General features: G+C 37.9%; 2 protein-coding genes across 4 annotated transcripts; one reads left to right on the top strand and one right to left on the bottom strand.

Moving 5' to 3' along the window:
- Positions 1 to 1,870: 1,870 nt before the first annotated feature.
- psen1 (presenilin 1) lies at positions 1,871 to 23,456 on the bottom strand. 3 transcript variants are annotated; one of them, XM_082143556.1, is made up of 11 exons: positions 23,368 to 23,456; positions 22,583 to 22,670; positions 18,109 to 18,365; positions 13,409 to 13,550; positions 13,257 to 13,324; positions 12,097 to 12,317; positions 9,901 to 9,999; positions 9,693 to 9,779; positions 8,266 to 8,430; positions 6,471 to 6,589; positions 1,871 to 2,857 (listed from the first exon to the last, which is right to left on the bottom strand). In XM_082143556.1, the coding sequence occupies exons 2-11, from the start codon at positions 22,619 to 22,621 to the stop codon at positions 2,702 to 2,704; spliced, it is 1,353 nt and encodes a 450-aa protein (XP_081999682.1). In that variant the 5' UTR covers positions 22,622 to 22,670; positions 23,368 to 23,456; the 3' UTR covers positions 1,871 to 2,701. The 3 variants fall into 3 exon arrangements, with proteins under 3 accessions (XP_081999682.1, XP_081999680.1, XP_081999681.1); XM_082143554.1 differs by having other exon boundaries at positions 8,266 to 8,433; positions 23,368 to 23,454; XM_082143555.1 differs by lacking the exon at positions 23,368 to 23,456 and adding an exon at positions 22,879 to 23,333 and having other exon boundaries at positions 8,266 to 8,433.
- A 511-nt stretch (positions 23,457 to 23,967) lies between these two features.
- Positions 23,968 to 26,094, top strand: adi1 (acireductone dioxygenase 1). The gene is made up of 4 exons (XM_082143669.1): positions 23,968 to 24,142; positions 24,818 to 24,937; positions 25,033 to 25,212; positions 25,297 to 26,094. Exons 1-4 carry the CDS (start codon positions 24,026 to 24,028, stop codon positions 25,411 to 25,413), a joined length of 534 nt encoding a protein of 177 aa, XP_081999795.1. The 5' UTR covers positions 23,968 to 24,025; the 3' UTR covers positions 25,414 to 26,094.
- The last annotated feature ends 693 nt before the right edge of the window (positions 26,095 to 26,787 follow it).

The raw sequence follows: 26,787 nt of genomic DNA, 5'->3' as shown, positions 1-26,787 counted from the left end.
AAGTGATCACCCGGATTTAGACCTTTAGCTGTTCACAGGCAAATTTGCTTTCTGTGTGTAAATCAGGCACATATAAATGTCAGGAAACACGATTCCTGCTGCATGTCGATATCCACGGATCACTGGATCTTTGATAATTCGTAAGGATCACTATATCGATCACTATATCGTCCAACCTTTAGTTTAAATGTTGATAATCGTTTGTTTTATTTGCGTTTTCTCAGTTACCCCTGTTAAATCCAGTCACGCATCAGCTCTTCTGCCACTCAGTCCGGCTGAGGGAGTGTGTTCCCGCGGGAAAGTGACGTCAATGCATTCCCTCTGTATACTCCAAATTCTCTAACATCAGAACGATGCTAAGAAAAAAATTGTGCGTACGAAAATGTTGTGAATTAGGCAAGAGATTTTTCGTGAGAAGCTCTTCTGTGCGTACAAATACAAAATCCACGCAATTATTATTAGTGAATGAGACCCAATGTTCTCTCATCATTCCTGATTTCACACGCTCACAGCGTTCGGCGTGATCTTGCGTCTGTCAGAGCAGAAACAAAAACGACTGCCCTGTGTGTTTTTCTGTTGTCTCCGGTCACATATGTGAATTGCGTGAGCTTATTTTGTCCATTAGATCTAAAGATCTGAAAAAGCCCATACATTGACCCTCCCCTCGAAGAAATCAGGACAGAAGTGGTTGAAAGTGCACAAAAGACACGGATTAAAACACCAGGTGTAAACGGGAATGTGTCTCCATCATCTACTTGTGATCCGATCGACCAAAATACATCTTAATACCAGGAGTAAACGGGGCCAAAATGTTGAGAACTAGCAAATTACAGACAGGTGGGTTAAACTGAGATTGGTACCCAAGTTTGACAGGCTTTGGCCCTCCAGGACTGGATCTGAAGAGCCGAGTACCTTCATTCCATGAAAATCAGCCATTTTATCGTCCACCAGGGAACACTCGCAAAGTCCGACAGCAATTTGAGGCATCACATATGTTTTTAAGCAAAAACACATGCCGAGTTTTGAAAACCGCCTGAGCATTAGTGATGTGCCATTACCGTTGTGTTTCTGCAACATAATCTCTGTTGATTAGATGAACAAAAGAACTGTAGACTTCAGGTGGGACGTGAAGGCTCAGCTTGACGCTAATCGCCAAGGTCCAATCACAAAGGAGAGTGGCCATCCCAGCATGCCATGCCAAGCGGTTCCCATGGAAACTACTGCTACCTCCAGGGTTTCAGGTAACATGCCAGTTCCAGAGGGTCAGGGAGCCGGTAGAGGGGGAGACGGTCCTACAATATTCAGGAATTTCTGAACTGTTCCCACCATTTCAGGCCCTTCGGCATCAGGGAGACTGAACAATAGGTCAAAAACAATGAGACCCCACAGTGATCCACAATCACATGAGATTAGGGGGATAGTCAGTCACACGCACAACGTCCTCAATATTGGAGAGTTCAGATTAACCTTACTTAACCTTACAGAATTACTACAGGTAAACAAATCTGTTAGGTAATACTGAAGGATAAATAATCTTTCATATAGCGTTGTACTGAATTGATGGAACAAATTAACTCAAGAATGGTTTTAAAAATGGTTCACAAATATGTTAAATAGAGCAAATATCTTCTAAAAGCAGTACGTACACAACTGAATGCTCATTGGTCAACAAACGGTGATGTCTGAGTGCATTGCAGGAATACTACATTTTCTTTTGGTGGCCTTGCCAAACGTGATTGGATCACAAAACGGTTTGGACCCTCAATTTAGATAATATATACTGAATACTCGGTGTGTAATCAGGGCTGAAGATATATATATTTTTTTTTTTTAAACAGAAGTTAACAGAATATAATACAGAAGACTGAAATGTGCTCAAATGAGCAACCCCTTTATTTGTGAATCTTTCAATTTAGTTACAAAATCTTTTCTTAAAATGACAAGGTGTGGGTAGTATGAAAGTAAAAGTAACTCAAAAATCATTTTGCAGGTGAATAAAAAAAAAGAAGAGAAACAAAACAACAACAAAAAAAATTTACAAACAAAACAGCTCCTGACATCTTGTCCAAACATGAAGGAAATTTAAAAGAGAAAGTTTATACATTCCAAAATTATGCTCCCATACTTTCCAGGAGAGCAAAACAGTAGCTTGGATCAGCACTTGATTTAATGCTAGAGTAAACCAGAACATGTGATGTTGTCTGAAATGGTCAAATGGACACTGTTGGTGATAAGAAAACACAAGGCATCAATCTTAAACTCAAAGTACCTACCTGTGTGTGAACAGTCATATCATTCAGAGGGCTCTGGGTTAATGTTCGCTAAATCAGAGCAGGAGTTAACATAATGCCTAGAGAGTGAATCCAAGATCTGGTGGACAAAGCAAGCTCTGGTCCCGTTCCACACAACAGAGTTGATCCAACTCCAAATTAAGTCATCCACTAACGGTAATGCATTCAATACATGTAAGACGGCTTTAGATGGTCTCTGTGTTTTCTCCAAACAAACAAGGATGTTACCAAAGCAAATATCAGTCACTGGAGAGGCACTGCAATTAATAAAGAGTCATTCAATGCCAAAAACAGCGAATCCAGTCGTGTCCAGAGGAAGAGGAAATGTGTGCTAGTCTACAGGGTTCACGTTCCCTGAAAGAGGGTTCTGGGAATACGCTGTAGAGTGGAGTGTGTGAGACGTGACCTCTCTAGATGTAGAACTGATGAACAGCCAGCTGATCCATGAAGGGCCGCACAAGGTTATCGGTGGCAAAGTAAAACACCAGGCCGAAGGTTATGGAGATGGGGAGAGCTGGGAGGGCCTTTTTGAAGATCGCCAAGAGGAGGAGAGTTAGGCATAAACCCTGAGGGAAAAATAATAAATCAGACTATTGTAAAAAGCTAACAAATTGTGCATTTTTTGTTGCAAAAGTGATTAAGGTAAAAAATACTCTAACATCATTTGCTTGGAGATGACATGTGTGTCTAATGCTATTACATTGATAAACTTAAAGGGATACTTCACCTCTGGAAAGATGAATGTGTATTTAAAATGGGTCATTTATGTAGAAGAAATGTGAAATTATTTTTGAATTTGGAACTTTCCAGACTGAGAAAAGCCAGAAAATGTATTTTTGGCTTATGTGGATGAAAGACAATAACTCCCAGAATGCACTTGCTTGCTACCCTAGGGAGACCACTCCCAAGCCACGCCTAAACAACAAGGATTAGCTACTAGTGAGTCTCCCCGGGATTTCGAGATCGTCCAAAATGTCCGGGATTCGGCTTTTGCGTTCGACAGTCGCCATTCATTATGTTTACTGTGGCGAGCAGGACGAGGCTGACGGCCGCGGGAGAACGGCGCGAGGCCGGTGGCGTCATTACTGATGAGCCGGTCTCGTAGGCTATCTCTCACGGAGGAGCCGGAATTTTCTTAGCAATGTTAAAACGCACATCAACCGATCACTTGTTTAGCGTTCATGTAAACACTACATTCAGATTCACCAATAGGAATGAATTCAGTTAGATTGAAACAAAAGGTGTGCATGTAAACAATGAATGGCGACTGCAGAAAGCAAAAGCCGAATCCCGGACATTTTGGACGATCTCGCCCGCCGGACAAGTCCGGGAAAAAGAGGATGGTAACCCCTACTACTCAGCTTTCTCCTACTACTCAGCTTTCTCCTACTACTCAGCTTTCTCCTACTACTCAGCTTTCTTCACAGAACAAGAGCCTGCTAGCTTAGCTTCCAAAGAAAGACGGCTGACACTATGTGTACATTCTGTGAGTGAGATCCCACCTCCTATTGGCGGGTTGAAAACATGCGGGACAGCTCCTCCTACTGGCTGTAGTCTTCAGCCTCTGGCCAAAAAATCCTCCGATGACGCAAAATGACGATTTTTGCGTCATCGGAGGATTTTTTCCAGACAAAAAATACATAAATCTCTCGTCTCAGGGGGATATGAGGGAGGAAAGCACGGTAATTCGAAAATACTAAAGGTTTTCTACTAATACAAAGCTTAATTATAAAACCTGAAGTATCCCTTTAATATAAAATGAAATGCACTTCTCGGTCCGACTGCAAACGAGCTCTGGGGTGTGAGGTGTGAAAGCCATCCTACCCAACGGACCAATGAATCAAATGATATTATAATTCATAACGGCAGTGTTAATTTTGACAGCAAATTTTGATTTAGTTTTAGTCATAGTCTTTTGACTAAAATGCCATTTAGTTTTAGTCATATTTTAGTCATCTGAATTGTTTTAGTTTTAGTCTAGTTTTAGTCGACGAAATACAATAAGATTTTAGTCGACTAAATCTACAGTAGATTTAGTCGACTAAAATATAATGGGTTTTAATTTAAATGCATTTATTTAGAATTTCTCTAAAATTTCCAAACCCATATACTCCCGGAGAAAACATATATTAACCTGCTAATATGAATGATTTTAAAGTTTGAATGTGCAATACAGATACAGATTTAACTACTGTAACTTAAAAAATATCTTAAAATTAAATAAAACCACTTTTCCTAAAGTAGAAGACAGTCTTCTTTTCAATGAATGATATATGAATTCTTTATAACTTGCATACATCATTCTCTATTCTTTCAAGCAGACATATTTATTTGTATGAATTAAATATAATTAATCCTTTTTAAAGCTATTAACGAGCAGTGAATGCTTTTCTCTTTTTCTTTTGTTGCTTGACCAATATTAAGGACACAGACCGCATTAGGTTTATTACCCACTGTCACTTTAAGACATCGGATCATGTCCAATGACATGCGGATCCAATGCACTGATGCACATGCGATACACTCACAACTGTTTAAGACATAACCGACATAATTTACGTGAATACTCTCCAAAACGGACATTTAGACATAATATTTGTGTGTATTTGTCCATTCAGATACGAAAGAAAGCTCAATTCTATACTCGCGCGCTGTATAGGCTAGGTGTCTAGTGAATGGCTGCACGCTTCGGGTCGGGTGTGTGCGCACAGAAAACCGTACCGAATATAGCTCTTTTTTTGCGTCGTCACTCTTATTCAGATCTTCATGTCTGCTCTACTCATTCTCCCAGACGTTTACATGTTTTAACGTTTTATGAGACATGCAGCGCATGCCAACTCGTGTGCCGCTGGGTAGATCAGCACGTCACAGTACAAATATGCGCATCTACCACAAATGCAGGACATCAGACTGGATCGCTTTCCAAATCGTCACTATCTAACATTTTCGTCTAGTTTTTATTCGTTGACGAAAATGTCAATAGATTTTCGTCATAGTTTTTGTCATTCAAAACTAGTTTTTATTTAGTTATCGTCTCGTTTTCGTCTGTGAAAAAATGTCGTTGACGAAAATGATTCGTCAACGAAATTAACACTGCATAACGGGAAATGCGCTATATGAATAGCAGTAGTGTCTGATTCTTCATCTCAAAATGTTGTGTAATTGCGCTTCTCCGTGCGAGAATGCTGTCCTGATGAAGCCTTGATTCCTGCTCTAGCTGCATTATAATATTCCCGTTATACGTAATGTTATACTGCATTATAACCCCTTTTTTATTCACAAAAACATTTGTATTCTAGTGTTATTATTATCAATTATCCTCGCCAAATCAATACAGTCACATGGGTACTTTTTTTGAAATTGAGATGTATAAACCTTATTTATTCAGCTTTCAGATGATGTATGGTTTGTTATGATAGGACAATATTTGGCCGAGATATTTGAAAATCTGGAATCTGAGGGTGCAAAAAAAAAAAAAAATCTAAACATTGAGAAAATCACCTTTAAAGTTGTCCATTTATGTTGGCGATTGTGCTGCATTCACTCACAAAAACAAATGTTTTATATATTTACGGTAGGAAATTTACTAAATATCTTCATGGAACAAGTCCATACATACCCTTCTCATCTCTGTGCGTGCCGTAACTCTGTCTGACGCACCCACCGCTAGCCTAGCTTAGCACAAAGACTGGAGGTAAACGGCTCCAGCTAGCATACTACACTCGTTTAATGTTTACGTGTGTCTCGACAGTTACATATAAAGCCACAATAAGCTTATGGGGCGAACTTGTCAATCATCTTGATGGATGACGCAGAGGAAACTCTGACCAATAAGAGGACAGTTGTACTCGCATGTGACTTGCGGGAACACATTTTGGTGCGCTCTGAAAGGTTGCCTTGTGAAAGCGAACCGAACCAAGGAGAAAATTATTCATTGTAACAAAGTCGCTCTTTTTCCAGAACAAAACAAACACCCTTATACACCTAAACAAACCGAACTAAGGGGAAAACGAGCCAGGTTACAAAACAAACGCTCCAAACAAGCCAGGTGTGAAACTACTACTACTACTACTTTATTTGTCCCCAATTATTAAACCGTGGCTTAGGTGTGCTAATACGTTTTGGGAGAGTAGTGCCTGAAAAAAGCCTTATTTAGTGAGTTTTCTGTGGGATACTTACGATGAGAATTGCGACAAAGCAGGCTAGAGTCGTGTTCCAGTCTCCGCTGGCTGTAGCTGACGCTTTACCCACCAGCATACTGTAAAATATGAAATCTCCCAAACCCAGCTTCACACCCCCTGAAACACACACAGAAAAAAAATACACAGTGAGGTTTTTGGTTACAGTTAACAATATTATGCAACTTCAAAAACCACATTTTCAAAAAACAGCCAAAATAATAGCAAAACATAATTAAAAAAAAATTGGTTCATTTTAGCATCACATGTAGGCACAGATACATAGTAAACATATACTTCAGAGAGATTCTCTAATCCTATTTTGCAGCGTTTCCCATTAAATGCCTAGATTCTGTTGGACTGCCACAGTCTTATCTGTCCCTCCAGTTTCATAATGAACTGAAAATATTTCTCATTTCTCATTATAACATAAAAGATCACTAACGTTGTATTTTGAGCCATCACTTTGGCACAGAATCTGTCATCGAACTAAAATCGAAAGCACAATATGGCCTAGTGCGCTTATCAAATCAAAAGGCTGAGATATGTAGTTGCGTTTCCAAGCAAAGCGCAAAGTTTACTTTCGTGATCCAGCATTTTCAGTGTCACGTAAAGGCCGAGTGTGGGTCACATTGGAGAAACCGGCGTACCAGGGCGACACACTAACCAGGCATTGCTCATTTTATTCACAGTACACAGTAAACATGACATAAATATGACTCGGGCACTGGGCTCTCAGCGCTGTTAAAATAAGAGTCCTGCTTATGACTAAATGTAATCGGCTGATGCGGATAATTAAAACAGAAATATCGACTGGCCATTATTTTAAACCAGTGTTCACTAGATCATTAGTGCTACAAAACACCTAGAAATGTACATAACACAGCTGTGGCCCAACTCACACCAGGCATTAACATGCATCTCAGAATTTATGACTACATCCATCACTTGCTAATATAAGCGTGTCACGGCATGTTGAATCAGAACTATTATTTGAATGTCATCTCAGGACTAGGTGTGTGTTATACTGACAAAAATGATATCTCGATATTTTCATATTTTGCTGAGTGTGTTTTGACTGGTTTAGGTGTGTTGTTGACAGCCGACTCCTGAAGCTTTTCATTTTCAACATATTCTGTGCAGTGAGTGGTGAGTGTACAGTAGGGACAGAAATAAACTTTTTAATTAAAGGCACATTTTTGCCAACTTTATTGTTTTCAGGGGCATTTTTAGCTTTATAAGAGCATTTTTTACTAACCTTATTAGATGTATGCAATATCTTTGATGTCAAATTCTTACGTTTAATAAATAAATTCCACTGGGATAATAAGACACTATAGAATGTTACAAATGAAATCAAATGAGTATCAAGAAAAAGCATTTTTGCACTGCAGAAGCTGCTTCTAAATAGGTGGATGTGTTTGGGGAATTTGGCTGTTAAAAGTACAACATTTAAAGCCAGTCAAATGAAGAAAATGACACATTTTGACGAACGAGATCGAATGAGAGAGTCAGTAAAATGATCCGAACTTCTCATCACTACAGCAGATTAATTTAGGAACAAAGCAAGTCATCTTTATGAATGAACCTTTGAATGACTGATTCATTCAGAAACAGACAATACTGTGTCTAATATGTAACACTATTAACTCCTTGTTTCACAGTTGCAGTCGTGCTGATATTGGGGAAACCCTCACACTTGCTTGTGTGATATTGGTTAACTCTATCATATGGAAATATCGCACACCCGCACTTCTCCCGGGATGTTTTGAGCAGAAGCTGATGCTGATACTCACTCTCTTCGTCGTCTTCGGCGGGAGGTCGTGCGGAGGGCATCTCCTGGATCTCTCGTCTGGTCTCGTCGGTGGACTCCATCGGGCCGAGCTGATGCTGCTGATGATCCACCCAAGCTGGCGTGAAACCCCCATCATCCTCCGGCTGAGCTGTGGGCGCCACTGCGACTGCTGGAGACAGAGACACGCCAGGTCATACTGACAGCCTGGAAGAGCTGAGTTTAAGAGCTTAACAGAATAAAACCAATGAGAATGCAGTCAGAAATGCTCATGTGAGCAGCCTTTATTATTATTATTATTATTATATCATATCAGGAAGTAGGATTACTAATGACCAACAATATCAACAGCTAGAGTGATTTCTGAAGGATCATGTGACACTGAAGCCTGGAGTAATGATGCAGAAAATTCAGTATAATATATTATAATCACAAAAAGGTTCTTTTAAATTGTAATATTTCACAATATTACTGTTTTTACTGTATTTTTGATTAAATAAATGCAGCTTTGGTGAGCAGAAGAGTCTTCTTTCAAAAACATAAAAAAAATCTTAGACCCCAAACTTGTAAACAGTAAAGAAACGCTACACATCTGCGCACATATATATTCAAACGCGCACATCTATAGACTGAACACGTGATACGCATGTGCACTGTCAGCGGTTTCACAGGTTTGCACAGAGATAACCTTTTCCAATAATTTATCAAGACTTGCACCTTGGAACTTATATCAGGGTTTGTGTTCTCGAGCGGATGAGCGGACCAGCGCATTAAGGGTTTCCTGTTAGAACGGTGTCGTGTAAGCAGTTAATAACTAATGATCATCGCAACGGAAGTGAATCAATCAAAACTAACTGTAGCTGGACAATAACTTTATTCTAGAGCTGCTGTAAAGCTGAAACAATCTCTGTTACTGTAATCTCCTATTATCACTGTAAAGCTGCTTTGAAACAATCTATATTGTTAAAGTGCTGTATAAATGAAGGTGACTAGACTTGACTTCCTCTGTTTACCACTTTCCTCTGACATTCATCAGCGCTGCCCTGATTACATCCAAGACTTTCTCAGGAACTCTGGATCATGTTATCTGGCAGGAGAGGAACGGCATCTCAGACCATGTTTAGAGTCAAACCAACGAGAGCACCTCGAAAATGACACTTACCTGAGATCAGAAAACCAAAAGCCAAAGCTTTCTCTGTTACTTTAAGTTCCTATTATCACTGTAAAGCTGCTTTGAAACAATCCATATTGTTAAAAGCGCTGTATAAATGAAGGTGACTTGACTAGTGTATATATTATTGGTCAAAGAGTTTCTCCTTACCAATGTAAAACATAGATCTGAAATGAACATTTCTTCTGTGAAGGAATCGGCTTCATGTACATCATCACCTGCAGTATAAGAGTGTGTGTGATTCTGCAGAAAACACTCACCCTGGTTCTCCTGCTGAGGAACTGGATGGCTGGCATTATTCCCGGTCTCCGCAACGTCCGCCATATTAAACAGCCACACCATGGTTGCTGACAGATCAAAGGAGCACACATGTAAATGCCACAGATACAACTAAATACTAAACGACAGGAACGACTAAAACACTGAAACGGCTGAGAAGACAGAAGAGCTGAGAGGTGTTTCACGTACAGGAGTAGATGAGCGCTGGGAAAATGGGTTCATTCCTCTCTTGAGCCGTTTCTACGAGGATACGCAGAGGTCCTTTAGGGCACAACACTGCCAACAGATCTACAGAAGTGCAAGAAGACATACATCACTGCATTAGTTCACACAACAGGTAAAATATGGTTTTTATTTATGATTAAAATAATCAATATTCAAATTTGGCTGTAATAACGGCACACACTCAAGCTCTTAGGATCTCGAAGTTAATTTTGAGTTAAGACATGACAAGTTGAGAGAACCGGATCATTGAGTCAGTGAGTTGTTGACTCGAGAACAGCTGCAATCATGAATCGTTCAGTGTGATTTGCGAACCAATTCAACTGGTTCATTGAAAAGAATTAGCTTGTTCACGAATCACAGTACGGGTGTCAATATCTTCAGTTTGCATTTTTTATGAAATGCAAAAAGTACGATATTATGTTTTGGAATGTATAGAAGCAAGTTTACCAAAATAAAAATAATCCAATAAAGTACAGACACAAACACAAAAGTACGAAATACTGTATATTAGAGATGCACCCATATGAAAATTTTGTCCGTCCGATACCGATAACTCTTTATATTTGAAAGCCGGTGACCAATATATTGGCCGATAACTCTAAATCCAAATTTTTATATAATTTTTGAGAGCAAAATATATAATTTTATTTATTTATTTTTTAATAATTTCTGAGAGCTGGTTACAAAAACAAAAGTCTCACCATTCAAATCCACATCCCAAGCACACAATTTTAATGTTCTCATTATAATTTTATGTAGCCTATAAGACAGATTTGCTGCACTTTACTATATTTTCCTTTTTTTGTTTTTTTGTTAAGTGATTTCAATCATATTTCAAGCAATTCAAAACCATCATGTTGAACAGTGTGCATCTGAAGTATCTCAGCTGAAGGAAATAATCCATTATTTATTGGCTTTAATATATTGGATAATATAGATAGCGATAACATAAAAAATGAACATATATCAGCCGATACCGATATGATGGCCGATATATTGTGCATCCCTGCAGTATATGAGTAAGCAATAAGGTACGAGAGGCTGTGCTGTGTCGTGAATAACGGCTGAAGGGTGTTGTTAGGCATGACGCAAAGCGGAGGGATTGGATCATTACTTTCATTCATTAAAATCACTAAAAGCTGGAAAAAACAGTCCCTGACCGTAAACAGCAACAGAAGTTACATACATTATTTCACCATTAGATGGCGGCAAAAACTGTCTTTATGAGTGAGTCTGTCATTAGTGAAGAAAGGACTCAAACTTGTGAACACGGAAAAGCAAGACGCAACTGACACATGACTAGGGCTCGGGAAAACACCTTAACTGTTAAAGGGATAGTTCACTTTGAAATACAATTTTGGTATGTTTTAGCTTACCTCAAGGGCATCCAAGATGTAGGTGTCTTTTTTTCATGGGTATAGATATATACACTAGATGTCGCATTGGCTACGGTTTCGCAGTAGCCAATGCGACATCTAGTGTATATATCTATACCCGCCCGCGCTCTCAGATCATTTGGACGCGGCTGTGTTCAAGAGGTAAAAACGATATAAATACTGTTCGTTTTCTCACACAAACTGCTCGTTTCGTGTCTTAGGCCATCAATGTGTACTTACGATGGGGAATTGTTTTAATTTGGACTCTGTGCTTGCTCTTTGAGACAGTGACCATAGACCTGCATTATATGACTGACAGACAAGAACGGTTTGACCTAAAAATATCAAAATTGAAACTACTGCGGAAAAAAAGACACCTACATGTTGGATGCCCTTGAGGTAAGCTAAAACATACCAAAAATTAATTTCAAAGTGAACTATCCCTTTAAAAGGACAAGATATCGCAGAGGATATTCAAACAGATTTTTTTATTATGCATATAGGACTGACCTGAAGGAAAATGCTATGTCTACTGTCAATGCAGGAACACTCGCTTACTCGATCTCTCACACACACAATACTCTATAAACTTCAATGAACAATAGGCTATCAATGCTAAGAGTGGTTGCTAGTGGTGTTGTGTAGTGATACATAGAACCGTTGGGTGAAGCGGTCATAGCCGTGTTTTATCGTGAATAAAACCCAGCTATTGACCAATCAGAATCAAGGATTGGAACTAACCGTTTTATAACTGTAAATATGAACCAGATGAACTTTGACTGACCGTAGACGGATATGGCAGCGAGGATAAGCCAGGCCGTCCACTCGGGGAGGTACTTGATGAAGACCAGGGCCATGAGAGCGCTGATCATGATCAGATACGCCTGCTGGAGACGCAGAGGACCCTTCCAGTGGATGCAGATCATTCCCACCACACCGAAGTTCCAGATGATCAACGCCACCGTGAAGTAGTCCATGGCCACGTTGTACGTCTTGAACACTTCCCTGGTGTGAAGAAACACAGTGCATACCATAAGATGAGCATCAGACACGGTCATTGGTAACTACGTTTGTACTGTATTTTACACTGCCCGGCAAAAAAAATACCAAAACATTTTCAATTATAATTGCGACGACTTATCTCACAATTGTGAGTTTCTCAGTGACATCTTTTCTCAGAATTGTGAGATATAAAATTGCAATGGCGAGTTATAAAGTCTAATTCTAAGAAAAAAAAATAAGACTGACCTTTTTCTCAAAATTGCAAGTTTTTATCTCTCAATTCTTACTTTATAACACATAATTGCGACTTTATATCATGCGATTCTGAGATAAAAAGTCAGTTATCTTTTTCTTCTGTGGTGGAAACAAGCTTCTAATCCATACAAATGCTTAAGAGTCTATGACTGCATCATTATTGAAGTGATTATTATGTTTCTAGCATGTTATATGTTTGGTAACAGTTCTTCTAACTCTAATTGATGGAGTGTGTAGCTTTTCATCTCTTAAACCATCATGTAGGAAACACATCATGGCCATATTCCAGGATGACAATGTCAAGATTTATCAGACTCAAACTGTGAAAGAATGGTTGAGAGGAGCATGAAGAATCATTTTCACTCATGAATTGGCACCTCTGAGTCTAGACCTTAAATTCATTGAAAGTCTTTGGGATGTGCTGGACTTTACAGAGTCTTGACTCTTGCATTGACAATATAAGATCTTGACCAAAAATGTATGCACCTCTTGATGGAAATGACATCACAACATTTAGTGTGGTTGTTTAAGAAATGTAAAGCTAAACACTCCATCAATTGGGGTTAGAAGAACTGTTCCTAAACATATAACATGCTAGAAACATAATAATCACTTCAATAATAGCCCTATAAATCACTTTCTCCCCATTAGTAACAGCCCAACGCTAGGACAAGAAACGGATCTCACCCCAAATAAATGAAGGAGAAAAAGAAGAGGAGGAGAAGGTTGGAGAAGAACAGCCAGGCTTGAATCACCTGCAAAAAAAACCCAAAACAAGTCATGAACCTGCAGCATGAGAGCACAAATCATGAGTGTGATACTAACACTAGTGAACAGACCTTGTAGCATCTGTACTTGTAGAGCATCACCAGCACAAGTGTCATGACCACGATCACACTGATCATGATGGTGGCGTTCAGCATGGAGTTCAGCGCGCGCTGACCCACCGTCTCTGTGTCCTCGCGAAACGGGGTGTAGATCCTGCGAACACACACACACACACACACACACACACGTCATTCTCAAAACTGTCTATTGCCTGAAACACTTCATTCTCAAGTAACTTTATATAAATAGAAAACAATAGAGGGAAACATTTCAACTGTGAGAGATAATAGTGCTCTTTCGTTTGAACACAGACGGGCGGCTTCTCGGATTAAGACATGATCAGGCCTTAATCTACAATAGTTAATCATGTCTTTCTGAAATACAGATTAAGTGCAGATTACTAACACCTGGACTATGAAGCCCTGAACTAAAATAAACGAGATTTGTTTAAAACCGAGTGTGCTAATCTGAATTAGCACGGCTAAAGTTGCCTATTAAACATGGAATGAACCAAGAAAAGCTTAAACTTGAGAAGCAAATCGAAGGAAAACAATGGCAGGAGAAAAAAAGACTGGAATCAAAAACATGAATTAAATGGAAATGAACACAAATCTACAAGGAAAACACAACTTTAGGTAAGAATCATCAGCTTCATTTTGTGAAATCTGCGGGTTGACATTACAGTAGACAATACAGCTGTGGAAAAAACATCAAAAATAAATAAACCCCAGCGGCGGACTCCCGATGAGAGACGTTTAAGAGCTGCTAATAAATATACTGAGCACTTCTTAGATGAATTCCTGAGAGCTTTGGAGAACATAACAGATGATGACCATGATTTCCAGGAGGAAGACCAGCGACTTCAGGACTAAACTGTCCTGGCTTACATTAAACCTTCCAGGAAGCAGGTTTAACTTCAGATTAATGATGTGTTTTAAACACACACACACACACACACACACACACACACACACACACACACACACACACACACACACACACACACACACACACACACACACACACACACACACACACACACACACACACACACACACACACACACACACACACACACACACACACACACACACACACACACACACACACACACACACACACACACACACACACACACACACACACACACACGTTAAAAAGTTTGGCATCGGTAAGATTTTTTTTATGTCTCTTCTGCTCACCAAGGTGGGATTTATTTGATCACAAATACAGTAAAGCTGCTTTTATTCAACATTTATTATTATTATTATTATATCAATATTGAAAACAGTAGCTCATGTTTTTAAAGGATGAATTGAGTTGAAGTTGAATAGAATGTTATAAAGATCAGCATATCTGAAATAGAAAGCTTTTGTAACATGGTAAATGTCTTTACTGTCACTTTTGATCAATTTAATTCATCCTTGCTGAATAAAAGTATTAATTTCTTTCCCAAAAAAAAATCTCTTACTGCCCCCAAACTTTCAGAGTTCTAGTGTGTGTTTGGTTCTCTCTCAGACAGTGATGAGGGGTCAGTGGGACATTAGCGCAGTCTAGAGGACAGTCACTGTAACTGCATCACTGGACACTGACCAGCTTCAGATGATTCTTCTCTCATAAACCACTCAGATGAATTAAACTACAGACGGTAAAATAGGGCATGTGGTTTATTGTTACAAAATGGTGCCAGAACAACTCGATCATTTCAGACAATCAGTCGAATCTGAGAAACGAAGGTGTTTGCCGTGTGAAAAAGCTCTAATATTCTCTTGCCTCGACATACGTCTCAGGCCCTCCTTCAATGCACATATATGGGAGTTTTTCACACATTTTATTATCAGCCAGACACAAATCTTACGCCTGATCAACACAAAAATCTGCATGATTTTAAAATTTGAAGCTGGGATGAATTATGCACAGATATTTACAGTTTTTCACATTTGCTAAGACACATTACTTGTTGAAACGTTCACTTATTTTCTCAAAACATAAAAAAAAATACAAATTTAAAAAATGAAGAACACAGCATCCAGAACATTACAGAAAATATATATATATTGTACACGCTACACTTTTTGCAATTACATAAAGTATAGTAACTGCAACTGAGTAAGGTGAATATATTGTATTCTGTATGCACTGCAAGTGTAGTATTGTGCTGAATATTGAATAGTAGGCTGTATATTGAATGTCTGTATTATACTGTGAAAATTATGGAAGCTTGTTTCGGCCACTGAATAAAAAAGGTAATTGTGACTTTTTATCCCACAATTCTGACTTTTTATCTCAGAATTGCGTGATATAAAGTCGCAATTGCGAGTTATAAAGTCAGAATTGTGTTATAAAGTCAGAATTATGAGATATAAACTCGAAATTGTGACTTTTTTCCCTCAGAATTGCATGTTTATATCTCGCAATTCAGACTTTATAACATGCAATTGCGAGTTATAAAGTCAGTATTGTGGGATATAAACTCGCAATTCTGATGAAAAAAAGTCACAATTATCTTTTAAAATGTTTTATTCTGTGGCAGAAACAAACTTCCATCGAAAACACTGCAAAAGACAAAAATGTCAAACAAAACTCTACATGAAAGCATGTTTATGTTAAAGTACACTCAAAATACAAAATCAAGATCAGGGAGAGATTTTATTCTGCTTCTTCCTGCTGGCTCTGGCCTGAGGACTTAGTCCACATCACAGGCAATGTTGTCTCTCAGTCAACGGGAAAAACCTTCGAGCCTGACAGATCTCGCCTCGACAACACCTTCCTCATCCTCATCCTCATCCTGTCAGATTGTTTCCATCTATTGTTTGTTGGATCATCTTTCAGTGCCACATGTACACTCTGAATTGGCTCATATTTCATACAGCTGGTTTGATCACACCATTAAAAATAAGCGTGAACAATTTGGAGTCGTTGAGTGTAAACGATGACAACTGTGTTTCAGTTGTGTTTAACTTTCGCCTTGTGTTTAGTGTTTTGCGACATAAATGTATCTCAGTGCAAAATGTGTTTTAATGAATGAGAATGTGTTTAGAGTTTTGCAAACAGTGTCTTAACTACCTGAACTTTGCAGAAATAGTGATTTATTCGACCTATTGGTATGCCAATTGAGAATTTGGTTCAGAGAATGGAGTTTAGTGTCTTAGCAATTGTGAAAAACTGTAATATTAGGTGTTATGGGTTTGTTCAATTAACTTCATTAATTCAACACTAACTATAAGCTGAAGTAATAGAGATGCTTGTGATATTCAGAGCAGGACTGTGATCATTCCTGCATTAAAGGGATAGTTCACCCAAAAATGAAAATTACCCCATGATTTACTCACCCTGAAGTCATCCTAGGAGTATATGACTTTATTCCTTCAGATGAATACAATCAGAGTTATATAAAAAAATGTCCTGGCTCTTCCAAGCTTTATAATGGGAGTGAATGGGTTTTTGTTTTTGGAAGTCAATTAAAGTGCATCTATTGATTAAAGTGCTCGCCACAAGTGCTCTCTGGGGGTTAAAGCTGCCGTCGGCAACATTTTTTTGATCATATTCAGTGAAATTGACACTATAATCCGACAGAACAACATAAATAAGGTGGTTTTAGAAAAAAACCCGAGCTTCTAACTCCACCTGGAGCGTGTTATTTGTTTTGCAAAAATCCAGCGCTCCCGCTTCATCAGGTCCAATCAGCGCAGGGGGGTGTGAGATCTGACTGTCAATCACAGGTCGTGCACACGCCACAGATCCCCCCTCACTCGCGCACGTTAATATCACATGCACACGCCACGCCTGAAGTTCGCCTGGAGATTGCATGAAGCGTGATGGAGGACAGAAAATCTACTAACAAGCTTCCAATTCCTCGGTTATTGCTATCTATGGATAGATTAGCCAGGGCAGCCTACCTCCGAGTCCATGGTGTTGATAGATGCTGAAGAGACGGACGCGTTCACAGAAAATCAGGTACACACGCACAGTGACGCACTGACGAGCACGACCTCGATGGGAGGGTGCTCGCTGGTAGTGGGGAGGGGCATGAGAGTTGTAAACATTCAACATTTTGGCTAATCGACCCAATCTGCCAGACTTGCCGACGGCAGCTTTAATAAAGGCCTTCTGATGTGAAGCGATGTGTTTGTGTAAGAAAAATATCCATATTTAAAACTTTAGCAACTAAAACAACTAGATTCCGGCAGACGGCCGTACGCATCGACTTACGTCAAAAGAGTAGCGCAATAAGCAAATATGAAATGACATTCACATTAATTCACGAAACAATTGTTCTTAACTTGAACTTGACACACAACGTAATGACGAACGCGGTTGACCAGCCCTGTGTGTTTGAATTGGCGTCATTACGTTGTGCGTCAAGTTCAAGTTAAGAACAATTGTTTAAAAAGTTAATGCGTGAATTAAAGTGAATGTCATTTCATATTTGCTTATTGCGCTCGCTTGCGCCCTCGTGTAGACAAAGGAGACAATACAGTACTTTTTTCCTCTGACTTTAAGTATTGTCTTTAGAATTAGAATATAATTCAAATTTTGATAATATTCAAGAAGCTTTTCAGCCATTTTGACAGCCATACATCAAATATGGGGAAAACAGTGTTTTTGTAACATTCAAGCATGAAAACATATTTTAGTAGAGCCCAAAAACAAAATCAAGCCTTTGTTAAAGTGCATAATAGGAAGATTAGATTCCAGTGATGATACTCACAGCTGCTGTCCGTCCTTTTGCGTGTAGAAACTGACCGATTTGATGGTTGCCACAACCACCACCATACACAGCGTGACGGGAATGAACAGCATGATCACATGTTTAGCCCCATATTTGAGAGTCAGCTCCTCGTCCTCGTCCTCCTCTGCGTCGGTGAGCACCTGTGGGGGTCGAGCGCTGGGCGGCTGGCCGTTCAGCTCCACCTCGTTCCTGCCGGGAGTCTCCGTGTGCCGGACGATCTCCGCTCCGTCATTAGACTACAGAGAGAGAGAGAGAGAGAGAGAGAGAGAGAGAGAGAGAGAGAGAGAGAGAGAGAGAGAGAAATAAAGCAGAACGAGAGTGAATGTGTGGCTTCTGATTTATTGTGCTTTACTCTACCGTTCAAAAGTTTAGAGTCTGTCCGATTTATGAATGTTTTTAAAATAAGTCTCTTCTGCTCACCAAGACTGCATTTACTTATCAAAATTACAGTAATAACGGTAAAATTGTGAAATATAATTACAAGTAAAAATGACCATATATCTACCATATAACATTTACTTCTCCAATCCCTAAAATACATAAGCAACTAATAGATAATAGTGTTTAAAATAGTCAAATCGATTAATCGTGATTAATCGCATCTAACCTAAACGTTTGTAAATATATATATGTGTGTGTGTGTATGAGTACACACACACACACACACACACACACACACACACACACACACACACACACACACACACACACACACACACACACACACACACACACACACACACACACACACACACACACACACACACACACACACACACACACACACACACACACAGTCAAAAGTTTGGAAACATTACTATTTTTAACGTTTTAAAAAAAAGTCTCACCAAGGCTTCATTTATTTGATCAAAAATACAGTAATATCGTAGTATATTATTACAATTTAAAATAATGGTTTTCTATTTTAATATACTTTAAAATGTAATTTATTCCTGTGATCAAAGCTGAATTTTCAACATCATTACTCCAGTCTTCAGTGTCACATGATCCTTCAGAAATCACTCTAATATGATGATTTGATGCTCAAGAAACATTTCTGATTATTATCAATATTGAAAACAGCTTTTGCTCTTCATATTTTTGTGGAAACATGATATATTATTCTCAGGACTCTTCAAAAGAACAGCATTTATTTGAAATTAAATATTGTGTGTCATTATAAACATCTTTACGAGGCGCGTGACGGTATCAGATTTTCTGATCACGATAACTGCTGACGTGGACCTCTTTTGATAACTTATTACAAGAACTCTGAACCTTTAAATACAATAAAATAATACACAAGAATGTACACAGTAAACAAATGCTTCAAACAGATTAAAGTGCAAAAGAACAACTATCGAGGACAATAATTAAGAATCAGAATATTTGCATATCTTACTCCACATTAAAATGTAAAAAAAAAACTTGTTTTAGTGTAAACAAATTAAAAAATAAATAGCCTATTATGTCCAAGTATTTGGTGCTGTGATGAATATGAAAATCTGAATGAATGTTTGTTTCTAGTTTCCACTAGTAAGTGCCTCTAACAAATCTCTGTCAAAGATGTAATGCCATGAACCCGAGGAAACGGACATTAACATCAAGAAAACCAACAATGTGTGTTATCTGATGAATCTGCAAGAAGGATTTCAACACGCGTGTCCAAGTTCAGCCTCATCCCGGCAGTGACGAGGAAACGAAAACATTGAAACATTGCCAGATTTCTCCAGCTGTGAAGACAGAGTCAGATACGTGTCGCCTGAAGCTACAAACAGTGATAAATACCTCAAGCCCTCACAGCTTTATCTGACATGGGTGCGGTTCACTCTTACACAACCTCCCTGAACACACCTCTTCTGATCTGCTCCACACACACCAGGGTCATCATGGGAAATCTCAGCGCCAGCATGATGATCCAAACTTTTCTCTACTATAAATAACATCCTTACACCAGAAACCTCTCACTCTGAAGCCACAGAGGAGCAATTACTGTATCACTTTATTCAGAGAAAAGTCGACATTATCCACTCTCTCCTGTCTAGCTCCCGACTGTTGATCCACACCGTTCTGCTGTTTATCTCACAGCGAGAGATTGAGGACATCATCAGAAAGATGAAATCGTCAACTTGTGCCCTGGACCCTTTTCCCACAGCATTGCTGAACTCGAACCTCAGTGTCATAGGTCCCATGATCACTGAGGTCTTCCAGCTACACTGAAAACTGCTGTCATCAGAACACTTCCCAGAAAACCCACGCTGGACCCAGAAGTTATTGCCAACTACAGGCCCATCTCTCCAACCTTCCTTTTCTTTCTGAAGTGCTGGGAAAGGTAGTTGCCGCACAGCTTCAGGTCCATTTAAAACAAAACCATTTGTAGTCTGGTTTCGGCTCTGGTCAGGGTCATCGCTCTGTCCCGTTGAGGACAGCAGACGCTTGCTCCTCATCTCTTCTCCTCCTTCTGGACTGCAGCGTTCCACACTGCGGATCATGACATTCTCCTCCATCGACTACATTCCACTGCAGACCTTATTCACAGCAGTGCCATCTTTGATTTTTAATGGGAATGAAAGCGAGGCTGAGCGGGACAGACATGCATCTCTTCAATGGGCTGTACTGTTATTTTATGTGTTTTTGGATTGTTCTGCTCATGAAACACTGGAAAACTATCTAATTTCAGTTGAAAAAAAAACTCCCGACAATATAAGCTGTGGAAAACTGTAAGTAATCTAGGAGCTTTATCCAGCTTTTTACAGCGTTAAAAATTCGATGCAAATCGATCTCTTTGATTTCAATTTCAATCTTTTACATCAGTCAACAACCTGGGTGTTAAAATGGATTCTCAACTGAACGTCGATGCTCACATCAAACATCTGTGTAAGACCTCATCTTCCTCTTTAAGAATATTGCCAAACTGCGTCCTACAGTTACTCTTGCAGATGCGGAGAAGCTTGTCCAAGTCTTTGTCTCCTCCAGACTGGACTCCTGCAATGATCTCCTCATATATACACTAACGCGCATACCTATAGACAGGACACGTAATACGCATGTGCACACCGTCAGCCTTTTCACAGATTCGAGTTTTTGAAGTTTACACAGAAACGATAACGTTTTTCATAATGTTTCAACACCTGCACCTTGAAACCTATATCAGGATTTGTGTTCTCGAGCCACAGGCACTGTTCTCGTGCGGATGAGCGGACCAGCACATTAAGGGGTTCCTGTTAGAGCGGTGTCGTGTTAGTGGCCCCTAAGATAACTTTAGCTAACTTTAGCTGGACAATAACTTTATTCTAGAGCTGCTGTAAAGCCAAAACAATCTCTGTTACTGTAATCTCCTATTGTCACTGTAAAGCTGCTTTGAAACAATCACAAAGAGTACAAGGTCTCTCTCCTCACACACAAGTGTATATATATATATATATATATATATATATATATATATATGTATGTGTGTGTGTGTGTGTGTGTGTGTGTGTGTGTGTGTGTGTGTGTGTGCATACAGTACCGTCAAAAGTTTGGAAAAGTTACAATTTTTTATGTTTTTGAAAGAAGTTTCTTCTGCTCACAAAGCCTGCATTTATTTGATCAAAAATACAGAAATATCAGTAATATTGTAAAATATCAGTAATATTGTAAAATATTATTACATTTTAAAATAATGGCTTTCTATTTTAATATACTGTAAAATGTAATTTATTCCTGTGATCAAAGCTGAATTTTCAGCATCATTACTCCAGTCTTCAGTGTCACATGATCCTTCAGAAATCATTCTAATATGATGATTTATGATCAGTGTTGGGAACAGTTATGCTGTTTAATATGTTTTTATAACCTGTGATACTTTTTTCAGGAATCATTGATGAATAAAAAGTTAAAAAGAACAGCATTTACTCAAAATTGAAATCTTTTCTAACACTATAAATGTCTTTACTATCACTTTTTTAATTTATAAATTGAGCACATCCTTGCTGAATAAAAGTATTAATTTCTTTAAAAAAGAGAAAGGGAAAAACAATGACTGACCCCAAACTTCTGAACGGTAAGTGTATATTGTTAGAAAATATCTTATTAATCATCAATCATCAAAGAATCCTAAAATAGGCATCACATGTTATAAAAAATATTAAACTGTTTCCAACATTGATAATAATCAGATCATGTGACTCTGAAGACTGGAGTAATGATGCTGAAAATTCAGATTTGATCACAGGAATAAATTACAGTTTAATGTATATTAAAATAGAAAACCATTATTTTAAATTGTAATAATATTTAACAATATTACTGTTTTTACAAAAAAACATTAAAACTTAGTAATGTTTCCAAACTTTTGACTGGTACTCCACATTCATGCGTACACACACTTTTATGTTAGGCCTAGATGCTATAAATCGATCTGACAGCACTAGTTTAAAACAATCACAATATATGTCTCACAAATCAGACTTACCACATTATTGACCGCATTATTTTCCACATGATCGGCCATCGATGCTGTGAAGAGACCCAGGGATCATAGAAACACCAGGACCTGTGGACTGAGAACACAGAATAACCTCAATAACAGCTTCAGAAACATTATGACTGAGGCGAATACACATCCCAGACATCTCTTACTGAGTTTAAGCCTAATCACTTTCAGAAAGAAGAACTTATAGTACATAATATCAATATATAATCAGAAAAGCACTGTGGTTTCACCAGGGAAACTTACAGTGAGGATATCAGATGGCAATATTATTGTACTTTAATATAAATACAACGACTACCATCTTCTCAGAAAGTGTGGTAATTTACATAACTCTCCAGTGGTAACGTTACTTCAAAGAACACCATGGTAATACTTTAGTGTATCTTGAACCCATGGATTTCCCCTGGTATTTGATTTAACCACACACAGCAGAAGAGCTTCCTCAAATCTGATTCTGCGAAACCGCTTCCTTTTCCACTTCAAATCGAGGAAAACCGATTTTTTCTTTTTTTATTTCCGGTGAAGAACTTTTGAACTAAATAAACGAGCAACGCTTTATTTCATTACAATGTAGCTTCAGGCTAGTTAGCGCATCTCATTGCCGTTTGATTGTCTACTGTAACTCTAGATAAATTACACGAATTAGGTGTAAGTAAAAACTTCACAACCAAAAGGAGACAGCCATATAGTCGTATACCAGTATACCAAAATGAAGAAACGGAACTGTTCAAATAACATCATTTCTAGATGAATGCCTGACCAACCTGGAGTCTGAATTCACAATGTTAAAAGCCCAATACTGTGAAGCGCGACACTGTCAGAAAGAGGCGCAGCAAAGGTCAAAACAGTTCGTTTTTCAAAATAAAGGTCGCGTTCAACGAAATAAAATTAATAGTTTCCGACACGCTATTAAACCTCCTAGTAGGCCGGGTCACGCAAGTGCGGATTTCGATATATAAGTTATATATTTTTTTTTTTTCGATTTCTTACTTTATTTCTTAGAATTGAGTTTATATCTTTTAATTCTGAGAAACAAAGTAAGAATTGTGAATTTATATCACACAATTCTGAGAAAATTCTCAAAATTTTGAGACGAAAAGTCGCTATTACCTTTTTTTATTCAGTGGTGGAAACTTGAGGAATTTTAACTATTATTATTATTTTTATTTATTGAATTGTTTTTTAGTTTTTTTTAAAGGATTTTCCAAAGTCCCAGCTGGAGTAGCTGGTACCCTGGTTGGTAATCACTGATATAGATTGGAATTAAAATATAAAGGAACATATACACAAATCAAAAGCAATAGATGTATTATTATAAATATTTATTTTTTTATCATAAGTCACTTTTATTTTGAAAACCACAAATTCCTTTCAGTGCTTTGCTTTTGGGCTCCCGCATGTGGAATAATAAACTTGAGTGTGATGGAGGCATGGTACATGGATGAGTCCAGTGAGGACCAGAGACTCCCTCACAGACTGAGCCCGAACCAGCCCGTGACCCGCGAGCAGCTCCAGCACATCGGAGTTTATTACTGGAAGGTTCGGTCAGGAATCACTCAGATTAATGTTGCACACATCACGTGATACCAGCAGAAACTGCGCTTTATGACGTTTAGTTTAGTAGATTTTATTTTACGTCTCATTTATTCATTGTCCATGAATGTTGTTGCAGTACAAGTACATTTCTGAAATAAAATGTCAGCAATATCTGACATGATCCACTTTTACAAAAACATGACTTTATACAGTAGAATTATAATATGGGATGGCATTCAAGTACATTAAGACGCTTTTTAGAATCTTTTATTGTTTTGATGACTGTTATATTTAACATAATTTAGTTTTACTGCACTAACCCTTTACAATAAATATCTTGGTACTATCATACAAATATACCCTGGTATTCTTTTTCAGTTACCAGTATATGTGCAATATTACAATTTTACAAAATATTAAAATATGACAAAATTACAATAAAATATGTATAAAAAACGTATATATATATATATATATATATAATTCAGCTAGAAAAAAATATATAAAAAAACAGCTTCTCAGTTGTTTAGTTTATGAAATTGAAGTGCTAAAATAACTAATAATTAAAAATATAAAAAATAAATGCTAAATCAAAATATTAACAATAACTATAATAGTATGTCAAGCATACTAAAATAACAAGTTTTAATGGTTCTGCTCTTCTTCTTTTTTTTTCAGTTAAATGCAGATATTTATGAAAATGACCCAGAACTGCAGAAGATCCGTGAGGAAAGAGGTTATTCCTTTATGGATATTATAACCATTCACCCGGACAAACTTCCTGATTATGGGAACAAAGTAGGTTATGCATATCTTCATTGATATGGTATAAAATTAGCATAATTTTCAGCATGTACTGAATTGCATCTGTAAATCTGATTCCTGCCTTCCAGGTGAAGATGTTCTATGAAGAACACCTTCATCTTGACGACGAGATCCGGTATATTCTGGACGGGTCGTCTTACTTTGACGTGAGGGACAAAGATGACCGCTGGATCCGATTGGCCGTGTCTAAAGGTGACCTCATCACATTACCGGCGGGAATCTACCACAGATTCACCGTTGACGAAACCGTACGTGTCTTCATGATTCACTGAAGTATTTGCTTCCAGACGTTTAGCAGACGCTGTTATCAGACGCAACGTTTTTCTCCTCAGAACTACACTAAAGCCATGCGTCTGTTCATCGGTGAGCCGGTCTGGAAGGCCTATAACCGTCCGGCTGATGACTTCGACATCCGTAAGACCTACGTCAGCTCCCTGAGATCCTCCTGAGATGTTCCTGAGACGTTCCTGAGACGCCACATCTGATTGGTTTAGAGTTAACGAAGGACCGAATCACAGGATTGCTGATGTGATCTTTATCAGAATGAAACTCTGTAGTGCCTTTAACAAACACTCTTGACAGGGGTTGCAATCATGAGTCGTAGATCTTACGTGTCATTGCTGATGATAAACACATAATACAGGATCATTTAGTATTTTGATAGTTATGATGATTAATTGTAGAGTTTAAAACTCACGTTTTGTAGCATTAATTCATTACTTTCTATTAAAAGATGTGGGGAAGAACTAGCCTACAAACTGTTGTGTCTTCATGTTTCCATCCAAAGTTCTTATGCAACTTTGCAACTTATGCAAATGTCAACTTTTTCGAATTCAACTTTCAATGCGCAAAATTGGAATACAACAAAATCATCACTTCCTGATAAACTAGCGCAAAATATCACTAAGAAAAATGAAAAGCGTTGGCGTTTCCATCCAGTGTTTTTTATGTAACATCCAAAATGCGCATAAAAATATGTGGATGGAAACATGATTTGCGTCATGAAATATATTTGAACAAATTATTATATGATAATACTGCAATGCAAAAACACTGAATAGAACAAAGTCATTATACTGAAGACAACATTATAAAGAGTAAATAAACAATAATTCTTGATGTTGGTTATATGAGAATGTCTGTCTGTATGATTATATTTGTATCTTGCCGTTTTGTTATTCATATCGCAACACTAAATGAGTATCGATTTAGAAATATTATGCTAAAAATTATTTTAAAAGAGATGTAAAATATTGTACATTTTTCTATTTTTAATTGACAACTATATTTAACTTGAACATTTACTGATCTATAAGCATTTCACAGATTTTATTAATCATGAATTATATAAAACAGTCCATCACAGTTCCACAACATAGTTATTCCTTAAAGCTGATTGAATAGGGTAAAAATGTAACTAGTAAATATCGCCACACTTCATCAGTTGATTGATTACATTAAGAGTAGCAAAACTACCTTTGTTTTGCATGTTTTCTGAAATGCAGTGATTTAAATATGCAAATGAGACATCTAATTAAATGTCCACTCATTTGCATACATATCCAGAACAGAAATCTGAACATCGGAAGAAGCCGGATCTAAAAATGTTGTTTCATTTGGTTAACATGAATAAGTCATATTGTGGATTTTGAATATCTCTTTTTATCTCTCCATAAATCAGAAAAACTGTTAATAGTCAGAAAGAAATTGGGTATAAAATGATGTATAAATCAGGCGAATGATATATGAACAAACCTCTCAGTAAAAGCCTTCAGAATATATAGATAAGAATGTAAAGTTTGGTGTGCGTAAAGTGGAGATTT

This window comes from Leuciscus leuciscus (genome assembly GCF_965113295.1).
Source record: "Leuciscus leuciscus genome assembly, chromosome: 17".
Taxonomy (NCBI): Eukaryota; Metazoa; Chordata; class Actinopteri; order Cypriniformes; family Leuciscidae; genus Leuciscus; species Leuciscus leuciscus.
The sequence above is the reverse complement of the archived record's forward strand: the minus strand, read 5'-3'. Positions and strand labels throughout refer to the sequence as shown.

Excerpts from the sequence above, each read along its gene's own strand:
- psen1 (XM_082143554.1), bottom strand. The coding sequence starts at position 22,621 with ATGGCCGATCATGTGGAAAATAATGCGGTCAATAATGTG. Across the intron at positions 13,325-13,408 it reads ACAAGTACAGATGCTACAAG|GTGATTCAAGCCTGGCTGTT; the intron begins GTCTGTTCACTA and ends TTTTTTTTGCAG. Across the intron at positions 9,780-9,900 it reads CCCAGCGCTCATCTACTCCT|CAACCATGGTGTGGCTGTTT; the intron begins GTACGTGAAACA and ends TTGATCTGTCAG.
- adi1 (XM_082143669.1), top strand. The coding sequence starts at position 24,026 with ATGGAGGCATGGTACATGGATGAGTCCAGTGAGGACCAGAGACTCCCT. Across the intron at positions 24,143-24,817 it reads TCGGAGTTTATTACTGGAAG|TTAAATGCAGATATTTATGA; the intron begins GTTCGGTCAGGA and ends TTTTTTTTTCAG. Across the intron at positions 24,938-25,032 it reads TTCCTGATTATGGGAACAAA|GTGAAGATGTTCTATGAAGA; the intron begins GTAGGTTATGCA and ends CCTGCCTTCCAG.